General features: G+C 37.8%; 1 protein-coding gene across 4 annotated transcripts; it reads right to left on the bottom strand.

Annotated features, from left to right (window-relative positions):
- Positions 1-5408: 5408 nt before the first annotated feature.
- Positions 5409-11890, bottom strand: FAM217B (family with sequence similarity 217, member B). Of its 4 annotated transcripts, none has more exons than XM_008579698.1 (4): positions 11822-11890; positions 9907-10006; positions 9718-9803; positions 5409-7825 (listed from the first exon to the last, which is right to left on the bottom strand). In XM_008579698.1, the coding sequence occupies exon 4, from the start codon at positions 7804-7806 to the stop codon at positions 7126-7128; it is 681 nt and encodes a 226-aa protein (XP_008577920.1). In that variant the 5' UTR covers positions 7807-7825; positions 9718-9803; positions 9907-10006; positions 11822-11890; the 3' UTR covers positions 5409-7125. The 4 variants fall into 4 exon arrangements, with proteins under 4 accessions (XP_008577920.1, XP_008577918.1, XP_008577919.1 ...); XM_008579696.1 differs by having other exon boundaries at positions 5409-8281; positions 11822-11885; XM_008579697.1 differs by having other exon boundaries at positions 11725-11840.
- Positions 11891-11896: the final 6 nt, after the last annotated feature.

Below are 11896 nucleotides of genomic sequence, written 5' to 3' on the forward strand. Positions count from 1 at the left end.
ATTTGTTGTAACATTGTTCTTTGACAGTTCAAATAAAATAATTCATGATTTGTATTTCCTGATTTATTTTCAATGACTTTTTTTCTCTTTTGTTTTGATTGCTTTAGTAATCACATGGGTTGATCAGAAAGTGTGGTTCCTTATGTTTTAGTATTTTGAATCAGCCACCAAGAGCTGCCCAGAAACCTTCCTTTGAGGGATTTTAATCTGTTGCCTCAATTTCTACAAGTAATAGCTGCAGAAGAGCAATAGGAAACACACACACATACTGCTAGATTTAAGAGATTGAAGTCTTTCACTTTTTTGCAAGTATATTCCAATACTAATAATACTGATAGTAGAATCGTTACCAGGCATAGGTCCAGCTGCCTGTTCCCTTTCAAAAATGAATCACTCAAAAGTCAAATTTTGGTGAAAATGGAAGTCAGCTTTTATTTAGAAATGCTAGTGACTTGAGGAGAGATGTTGGGCTAACCCATCTCTCTGGTAAACCTGAAGGAGAAGGGCCAGATAAAGGCATCTCCAAGACTCAGATTTGCTGAGGGGTTTTTAAAGGGGCTGAGGGAATGGAATGTGGGAAATGGGAAGCAGGAGGGAGGGGGATGTGAGCTGTGGGGGCTCCATGCAAGGAGCCTAGTGCAAGGTCTCACCAAGACTCATATGGTTTCTGCTCCCATCCTTGCTGTTATCTCAGGGTCCTGCTGGAGATGTGGAATCCCAATAGATTTACTGATGTTTTCCTTGGCTTCCCAGGGTCTGGATAGTATGTGCAAGTCTGCAGCTCCAGGCTGACTGGAAAACACCTTTACATTCAAGTAAATACTGTCATCTTGACTCATAACCAAGGCTCAAAATATCAAATGACCGTAGGAAAAGAGGGAACTCAGAGAAATGCATGCTGTATTATTAGTCCATTTCAGTTGCTTATAACAAAGTACTCAAAACTGGGTGACTTATACAGGAAACAAAATTTGTTGCTTACAGTTTCTGAGTCTGGGCAGTCTAAAGTCCATCTGGTGGTGTCGACAGTGACCCAGGGGGTCCCACATTGCAAGATGGTGGAAGCAGAGAGAGCAGAGAGAGAAAGACTCTCCTCTATCTTCTTTTAAAGCCCTCAGAACCATGCCCCAACTACCATTTTTAATCCATTCACTACTGCATGGTCCTACAATCCAATCACCTCTTCAAGGCTCCACCCTTCAATCACCATAATAGGATTTCCCACCCTCTTAACAGTCACAGTGGGGCTAAGTTTCTAATACATAAAAACTGGGGGACACAATTCAAGCTTCAGTGAGTTTTGGAGGGGCATAATTCAATCCATTACACATACCAAGAAAAAGCTGTGTCCTTTTAAAATCTTTTAGAGCCCGTACGATTTTAGGTCCCAACAGGGCTTCAGGCCCACTGACTCCAACAGAATTACTAAGCTCTTTCTTCAGTCACTTATGTACATAATTTTTAAAATGTTTCCTTAGGGAAGGAGGAGAAGGAAAGGGAAGGGGGTGGGGGAGAGATTTAATAGGGGCTTAGTTGATCTTCTCACATCAAAAACCATCCTGTTGAGATAAGAATATATACTCCTTTTTTAAAATCAGAATATCTTCAATTAAACTTGTTAGACCATTTCAACATTATGTAAGTTCTATAAACAAAAGCATTTCATTCCAGTATTTAGAAACTTGAAAACACCATAGAAAAAAAAGCAAAGCCTTCCTTTTTAATCTTTTATTAAGGCAGCTGTCTCAGATGAGTTTAGAGAAAAATCTCGGTGACAGGTGGTGAAGACCCTCCTAAACCTGGCTACAAGGATGAAGTGGGTGAAAGAGACAATCAAAGGAAGAGTGAGCTTCCATACCTGGGGTTTAAAAATAGAAGAGTATGAATGTAAGGAAAATGTGATCCAGGTGGTTAAGTATTCTAAGAAACCTCAATCAGCACTCACTTGTGGAGCAGATTTTCAGAGTCCATAAATCACTCATTTCAGTGATCTATTCTTGAGGTAAACAGGTAGCCAAGTGCCCTTAAGCTATGGAGAAAATTGGCATAGATAAGCATGACTACTGTAGTGGTCAAAGCAGGGACAGGTAGGGCCTGCCAGCCTTTAAAGTAACATAAAATCTGTAAACTCAAACTTGCAGACTTTTAAGTACCATGAAAGCAAGTGTTCTCAAACTTTATGTGTCAAGGATGTTGTTAAAATACATTGACTCAGTCGAAGGTATACCTGTTCCCCAATGTTCATCGCAGCACTCTTTACAATAGCCAAGAGTTGGAACCAGCCCAAATGTCCATCTTCAGATGTGTGGATACAGAAAATGTGGTATATCTACACAATGGAATACTACTCTGCTATAAAAAAGAATGAAATACTGCCATTTGCAATGACATGGATGGACCTAGAGAGAATTACATTAAGTGAAAACAAGTCAGGTGCAGAAAGAGAAATATCACATGTTCTCACTTATCTGTGGGAGCTAAGAATAAATAAATACACAAAAAAGGGGGGTCTGGGGAGGGGCTCACAATTTGAGTAGCAAAGCATAAAATTGTACTAGTTTAATGTAATATAAAATTAAATATGTATTATTATTTTCTTCAAGATATCGTTCAAGCTAAGACAATTATATTCATGACCATCCCATTTTTTAATTCCATATATATTTCCCAATGCTATTGCAGTTAATTCCTTAAATATTAAATTGCTGAAGAGAGGGATATTCAAATTGTATTTTATGAAACAGGTCTCTATGAAGATTTTTATCAATTAATGATTTATATTACTTTGTTGAGCATTACTGTATGCTGGATACAATGTTTTATGATATGGGAATGTTTAATGAATGAAAGGGAATCCTCTACAGCACCTAACTACATATAATAAACCATTTAATTCTCTGATGTCACAGTGAAGCTAAATAAAGAAAATGCTTTGTGTCTGAAGCCAAACAGTCCTCTTCTCTCCCATTTCTTTTTGATTCCAGTAAAAACCTTTTTATTTGATTAGAAGGCACTAACAGGACAAATTCACTGCTATCTGAAAAGGTTTAGTCGCCACCTCGTGGATAATAAAATGGCAACATGCAAAAATAATCTACCATTTTCTGTACAAACTAATGATTTAAAACCTCCAGCATGTTTAATTTTCAAACCATACCAAGAAATCATTTTTTAAACCCTCAAACACTACGGCCACAATTTGGTAGACTCTAAAGAATGCAACTCATTGTCAGAAGTGAGTTTAGAAAGAGGAGAAAAGAGTCTTTCAGAATGTATGCTGCAGGAGCAGCTCAAATCTGTTGTCCCCTAACCAGGTTACTTCCTTGAAACAGACAGTACTCATTTTTGGATATGTAAATTATGGTGCAAATTCATTGTATCACACGTTACTTTAATTTTATGCTTACTGAATTTGCATCCTGCTCCCCTAACTACTCCTTAATACCTTTTTGGGGGATAATAAAGGGAAAAGGGACTCAAGAAATTTACAGCAATGCTTCTCAGAAATGTGTTGCTTAAATGAGGTTTCATTATTGTGCAAACATCATAGAGCATACTTAAACCAAGGTAGTACAGCCTACTATGAACCTAGGCTACATGGTATAGCCATTATAATCTATGAGATCACCTTTGCATATGTGGTTAGTTCTAGACTGAAAGGATATCGTATGGCACGTGGCTGTGTGTAGTGATGTTAATCTGTGCTTTGGTCAGGTATGTCACTTAATCTTAAGACAGGAATTGGAACAACATTTCATCCTGAGCAATTCTTTGAAATAACAAGGGAGAAAATAAAGACAAGCTTTGAAAGAGAAGTGCATAAAAAGGAAAACAAAACCATACCAGAAAAATCCAGACGATATTTTCCTGTTTTAATTGATCTCAAGAAAAGAGAAATCCAAGTTCATAGAAACTTACATGAATTCTGCTTTATTGCCTACAAAAGCAAGCATACAATTGTTATAACAGCAAATAACAAACATGCTGAACATTTTCAGGCCATTTTGAATGGTGCTCTCTACCTGTATGTGAATAAATAATAAATACTGCTTCTCTGTTACCTTGAAATACAGTACCAAGAGTTTTACATTTTTATGTATCTACTCAAGTAAATGAACATAAAGGAAAGAATAGACAATACTTATATCACTTAAGGTTAAAATTCTTGTCTTTTTGGAAAATAACCTAATAGGCCCAAGAACCACTATGAACCACCTTCCTTTTAGCTCTTAGCTATCATAAGACCATCAATATCCTCTCCCCCATTTTTTTTTTCATAGGCCACCAGTTCTAGCACATTCAAATTAGTTACAAACCTTCAGCCCGTTTAGTCATTAAATATTTGGGAAACAGTCTAAATCTTTATTAATCACAGCAAATACTGACATAGTTTCATAGTTCATTTTTGAACATTTTTACAACTTTTTTTCACTGATTCTAAGCCTGAAATACATTTTCTTATATTCTTTTTGGTCCTTTTTAAAAAAAAAATTTTTTAACCTTGGAATGTTTTAATTGGCTTAAATGCAAGGTGAATGTAAACAACTCCCCAGAAATGAGAGGCACTTCTTGGAAATACACTGACTTGTGACACTAGACTAATGGGATACTCAAATGTTTTGACTTGAACTGAATGAGTTCATGATTCAACTTTCCAATGTCTGCTTGAAAATAGCAAGATTCTTATCTGCAGCATTTAGTGTATTAAGATATGTGAGATATGTATATCAGAAATCATACAATTAAAATTGTGCTTATGTTAATTCTGTAATAAACCTAATTTAAAAAAACTTAATGCTATTCATTAGGAGCTCTGATATAATCACAATAATATTGGTTAAAATGAACCACCAACCTGAGGCAAAAAAGTAAACAAGCAAAGTCACTTTTTCAGCCTTTTTAAACTGTCTGAACACACGATGTTATGACTATTCCCCAAATTAAGCAACCAACTTCAATTAAAAGAGCTGGGAACAAATGTATAAGGCATTACCTCCAAATTTCTTAATCATGCTGGTCCTCAGCACAGACATACACAAGGCAGGGAAAGGTAAACCACTTCACCCTCACCAGTCAAGGCCTTTAAGAGTACTCATGTGGATATATTACAAGGAAAGCGGCAACTCAGCATAAACCCTTTTGTATTGATATAAGGAGTATATATACACATATACATGTATATGATATCATGCTTATGAATATTTATCAACCATGAAACTTCATAAAGAGCTGCACAAAAGTCTAGCAGTGAAAGAATCGTGAGGTATCAGCCATGGAAAATAGACTAATCTGTGCTCACAAGGAAAAGGGCAAAAGGGACACAGGGATTACCACTCAGGAACCACAGAAAGGACAATTAGGAGTGGAGCTAAGTTCTGCAAATACAACACATATACTGAGTACAAACGTTGTATTTGAGGACTAGGGAAGTAACGCCTGCTGTACGTAAAGATTTCGTTCATGTAAAAAGGTGGAAGTAAGATCTTATTGTAAGAGCATGCTTTCTCCAGTGTGGTGGTGTGAGAGAGAAAGAATATAAGAGGGAAGATGTAAAAATCCGAAAATAAAGCCCTGAAAGAAACAAGGCTACCATAAAAAATTTCCACATTGTTTAGAGTGATTAAATAACATTCAGCCTTTGCACATTATTTTAATTATAATGCATCTTATCCTCATGCTGTTTCTGAAGACATATACTGCTATGTGAAAAGTATGCAAGCTATTATATATTTTCTAATGAAAAATGCCATGTTTTTCATTTTGCTCCAAAGGTGAAAAAAATAAAAGCATGCCAAAAACAAATACAATAATTGTTTAAAGGGATAAAATCAACTACAGGCATTAAAACACAATAAATATCAACAAGTAGTCACTCAAAGTTTGTAAAGATATTCGCATATATCCACAGAAAGTTCACAGCACAACTTTAGGAGCAAGGAGATGTTATTTACTGGCAGTTAAGTAAGAAGTCTTTAAGAGAGCCAGGAAGCCATCATGCCAGATAAGGATGTTCAGAACACAATCAGCAACTTTATTCCTATTCCACTCCCCGCCCCCCCACCCCCACATCTTGAAAGGTGTTCTCTCCCACCCTTGCCACCCCACACTCCAAGCAAGATCATAAAATCCTGCTGTTGCAAACTAAAATGGACCATTATTTTTAACTAAGGATAACAGGATCTGAGTCCCAATTCATTAACTTAATTTCACATGCAAAGTGATTCCATGTGTTTTTATCCTATTACAGGCCCTTCATTTACAAATTATAAAAGGTGATTTTCCTGTGGCACCTCCTTGGAGAAGAACATTACATGCCAGAAATTCTAGAGTGTCAAATATTTCATTCCCATGTCCACCAAGCAGCAATCATCACACTTAAACTCACTGACTTTCCAAATGGGAAAGTCTGCAAATTATTTTAACCTCAGTTTAGAAAACTCAAAAACAGACTTCATCACCACCATCTCTAAATTTAAAATGCCCTCTTTTTAAAACTCATGTCAGAAAAAAATGTACTAAAGTACTAGATTCCATTGTCTTTAAAAAGCAAGCAGCTTGGTGATGTGACAGTTCAAAATAGAAACTCAAGTACTCCCTAACTTGAGGAAGAAGTGAAGCTTCTCCAAGGGGTAAAACGAACAGAAATTTTGCTTGTGTAGTTTATGTATAAGCAAGAGAGGCAGTGGCAAGAAGGGCCTTGTTTCAAATGTTTAGATTTCTACACCATTTAACACAGCATTCACTATTTTGCATACTTGTGCAAGTATCAGTGAGAGCTAAACATCGTTACCTGTTTTAGAAAGGCTGGCTACTATTTCAGAAGTTTTGTTCACTCTTCCCTTGTAGAGATGTCATTGATTTCTTTATATGGCACATACCTTGCTTACTTTTTATCTAAAGGGCTCTCATTTGCTTCAGACTGTCAATACAAAGAAAGGCTTATTGAAAGACACCTCTCTTTGAAAATAATCCAACGGGGGTGGGGGTGACGGGGATTAAAGGAGCAGTCAACTACTTAAATGTCAGTAATCATAACATTTCTTAAAATTCACAGTACTGTAAAATTTCTGAAACAGCACTAATATTTAGATATCTGCGGGTCTTTACAATTCATCGTATCAGATACTATTTCAATTTATATGTGCTGTGCATTGCACCATTCGTTTTGAGTTTTTTCTCACTGGATATAGTGGCACGACCACAGTTATTCGCAATTCCCTTTTTCTTAAGATTTGCATGTGCTTGTGTTTTGGAGGCCTTACAGGAGGCTGCTGAGTCCAGGATCATCACTGACTGTTTGGGAATCCGAATGTTACCATTGGTTTCCATCTTAGGACAGCTGTCACTGCAGGACAAATCCCAACGCTGCACCTTGGTACTCTTACTTGATTTCTTTTTCTTCTCTTCTGTCCTCATTTCAAGGGTTTGCTTCTGAGAGCATAACCTGTTACTACCCAGCACATCAATGGGTTTGGGGGACGTCTCAAATGTGTAATATGATGGACGGACTTCTTCATGGTAGAAATCTTTCTTTCGTGAAGTGCCTGACTTTGAAGCCCCTTCCTGGTGAGGCAGAGGCTTGGACAGAGCACTGGAGATTAGCTTACTTCTCCCGGGGCTTTTCAGAGTCCCTGAGGTTCCAGGGGCAGTGGCAGGCCTTGCTTTGGCCCCCTTTCCTTTTTCACCCTGCACAGTCTGGATCTGCAGCCACTCGAGCTGAACAAGTCTATCGATATACTTCCCAAGAAGTCCTCCTGCTCGTGGCATGGCTTCAGTTTTATACTCTGTGTTCAGAAGCATTGCCATTTCCCGTAGGTCCCAGGAGCTAAAAGGGGGTGGGAGGAAATCAGGATAACAGTATTCAGGCTTTGTATGGCCCTGACCTGGGTGAAGATCGAAGCAAATTGGATCAATTTCTTCAGCTCGAAGATTAAGATCTGGGGGTGTGAGGGGAGAAGGAGGGATGGGAATTCTTTCAGAATCAGATATGTCACTTGCACTGTCCTCATCAGCATTTTCTTTAATAATTTTCACTGACTGAAAGTCAAAAAATGATTTGTTTCCTGAGGCCCCCTGACATCTGGAACCAAGTGGATTCCTTTTGGGTTTTCTTTCCTGGGAACTGCTTTCTTTAAGTTTATCTTCAGTGGGTTGGGAGACACCTACAAGGCTGCTTCTCAGCTGGGAAGAAACATGGGGTACTTGGGATTTACTCTGCCTTTTTCCTGAAGAATCCTTTGAATGTTGCACCTTATTCCAAGATGATCTAGCATTCATATGGCTGTGAAAAATAAAACTGCAATTCTTACTACATATGACAAAAAAAATGTCTGGCTATGGTTAAAGAAAAATAATCCTTTAGTTGTACATTTCAGCTATTACTAGGCATTAGAAAAATTAAGGCCTCCAAACTCCTCACAAAAGAAGTAGTTTAATAAAACATTTTTCAACACAATACTCTATTTAAGAAACATATAACACATGCCAAAAATGAATGCATGGATTCTATTTTATATCAATTAGCAGCATTTAAGAAAAATATTAACATTTCTCAAAGTGCTTGCTTTAAAATTTTAGACCAATTGTGTGTACTTCTAAAAACATTAGTTTGGAAAAAATCTGTCCTAGAACTCTTGATCTGTTCTGTTAATGATCAACAGTGCTTAATAACATTCAGAAGTAAAATACACAGATTTCTTTTACATACCTATTTTAAATTAAATATAAATATGATTTAAAATGCAAGTTTTATGGGTTGAATCACTGATTAGTGGTGATGCTGAGCTGACTAAATCTTATTATGCAAAATTATAGCATATACAAACCATACCTTAAACCAAGAGCCTATAAAATGTTTTCAAACAGGAAACACATTTAGGAAAATTAGGTTTAAAAGGATAGAAGTAAAATTATATGGTGATTTATAATACAATATGAATGAAAAAATAGGGTTAATGCTATCTTGTCAATGGCAGGCGAAGAAAGATAATGAATACTGTGAGCATCACTAGTATACCAACTGATTCTTTTTGGGGTAATTCATTCTAAGGCAGAATCTTGTATCATAGTTGAAAATACCTTCTTTTCAGTCAATTTACCAAGAACATAGCATTTGGTAAAAATTAATAGTATGTTTTTGTAATATAAGTCAGATGGAAAGAACAGAAATGGGTGGTAAACACGCTTTCTGGAAATCTTATAAGTTCATTTGTCCAGTAGTTTCAACCATACTAAGTAATTATTTGAAAATGTTTTACCTCTTAATTAATAAATATGGAGGATGTTAAATTACAGCCAGTAGCACAGCATGTGCTCAACAAATGTGGAACAAATAAATGAAGAAATAAAGGAATGGCCATTATTCAGATTTCACAAGTAACACTGTTAAAACTAGCTGTCAGTGTGCATATATAAAAGCGAATTATTATCAGTATCCTTTCTATATTAAAGAAAACTAACATAGAAAAGCAATTAAAGGACTTCCCCAAAATTGTGGCTTCTGCTAATACTACCAGAATTATGACTTCTGGAATCTTTATCTACTAGAAATGCTTAAAACTACTTTATCCACTCATTTTTGCTAGATAAAAAAATGTAAATGTATATTTCTTATCCACAGATATATATATATTTTTTCCCCAACCACACATATTCAATCTGGAGAAATGAGATAATGTGCCTTCTGCAAGATAGAGCAATTCTACTAAAACTATTTACCTGCTTTTCTGGTGAGATTCATTCACCCTATTCCTTTTCTTGAAAAAATCACATGGCTGATCATCATCTAGAGTTTGATGGACTGTCTAAAAATAGAAGATGCAATAATAAATACTGTGAAACACATACACACGTGAAACAAAACCCAGAGCAAATCTAAGTAAGAGCTTCCTTCAAAGTTTACATCACCTTTTCCGTATTCTTGCTCAATCTGTTGGAAGATGATGACAGCTGGGGAAGTGACTTCTTTATTCCTCTTATATTTAGAAAGGACTCCTCACCACCAGGACTAGAAGCAACGGGATACGGTCAGTATTGATTGCAAATGGTCCTGCCACCAGTATTGGGTTGGTTTTTCACTTGTTTGTTTTTTAATATTTGCTTAGTATTGAAATACTGGGGCTAAATGGTATAGTGGTTAATACTCTTAAGAAATGAAATATTGGATTTGGGGGATAGTATCTTTATAATTTAATCTTTTTTGCTTATTTATCACAGTGGATATTAGATACATAATCACATTACTAAAAATGCTGTGAATGGGTTCCGTCTCTCTTTCTCTGTCTCCTTATACACACATATAATCTCTTTGGAAATAATATATTCAGGCAATTTGTGAGGATAATCAAGCTCAAGTCTTACTCCAAAGCGCCCATGTCCAATCATTCATTTATTCAACAAATAGTTACAGGAGTACCTAAAAAATGGCACGGATTCTGCACACGTCCCTGTTTTCCTGGAGCTTAAACTCTAGTGGGGAAGTTGTTTCAATTCTTCTGCCTTCCCTACCATATCAGCCCGTTAAAAGATTATCAATATATTAATACATATTATATTGTATAACACTATCTCTTTGTGAAACTTTGTTGACCTGAATCACAGATTGCTATTATTCTCCTCTTATTTTGAGTGGCCTATTAAAAGTGCTCTGACTAGAAATCGAATATTTCTCTTTCCCATAAAATCCTCTGCCTATAATGGAGAAGAGGTGGGATAATTTTTATTTTCTTCCTGAAACTTTCCTGTATTTTTCACAATAATCATGTAAGCCTTTTTAGTCAGTTCACATGTGATGATAATAAAAATGACATATGGCCTCTCACAATTAATGAACTATAACATAATAAACAGGCTTAATTCTTCTTTTTTTTTTAAAAAAAAAGATGATCGGTAAGGGGATCTTAACCCTTGACTTGGTGTTGTCAGCACCACGCTCACCCAGTGAGCAAACCGGCCATCCCTATATAGGGATCCGAACCCGTGGCCTTGGTGTTATCAGCACCGCACTCTCCCAAGCGAGCCACAGGCCGGCTCCTTAATTCATTTTAGATGTAGGAAATGTTCTGCACAACCCCTTCATCAGTCCAGTTTTCTTTCTCCTTTGTCCCTAAGGACAGTGAAAAGGAAACTTTGATGAATGCCTGGCCCCAAACTGCCCTCTAGAAAACGCTCTTGCTTCTCTCTTCCACTTCATCTCACCCGACAAGCTTTACACCAGAGTCTGCCGCGTTTGTGGGCAGAGTTGCTGGGTGAGAGATGAATGCCTGGAGGGTCCTAAGGATGCAGAAAACAAGCTGGTCGTTCCGACAACCGGCTTGCATGGAAACAAAGCTAAAAGTAGGAGATTCTGGCTACAAAAATGCTCCCCAAGCGCTGGAGGCTGATTATGGTCATCGGCATAATTCACCGCAGCATGTTAACTATTCTCCCCATGTCTTCCTCTCTGGCACAGCGCCGAGGCAGGCAGAAGAAGCGCCTCTCGCTCCACCCTCAAGAGAACTGGCTGACCATTCCGGGCGACAAAGCATTGTGGGTGAGGTGTGGACAGGATGCTGTCTACGCAGCAAGGCTCCCTTGCTCTGGCCCAGGGTCCAGGTGGCAGTGAATACGTCCAAACAACTGGCTAGTCTAGACGCTTAAAATTAGCCTGGGAACCAGCACCTGCCAAGGCCAGGTTTTGTCCCTTCTCCCCAGCCCCCCCCGCCATTAACCCCCAAATTCAAGGACCTGCAGCATGCATTTTCCTTGTCCTCCGTGTGTGCAGACACAATCTGTGATCGACAGGGGCACCATCCAGGCAGACGCAGACAGACATTGATCAGACCTGTTTCCCGACCGCAGGGGACACGTGACGAGGCGGCGGGCCCTGCTTCCTCCACCGCCCGCGCCCGCGCGGAGA

Source organism: Galeopterus variegatus, unplaced genomic scaffold (genome assembly GCF_000696425.1).
Source record: "Galeopterus variegatus unplaced genomic scaffold, G_variegatus-3.0.2 Scaffold1944, whole genome shotgun sequence".
Classification (NCBI taxonomy): Eukaryota; Metazoa; Chordata; class Mammalia; order Dermoptera; family Cynocephalidae; genus Galeopterus; species Galeopterus variegatus.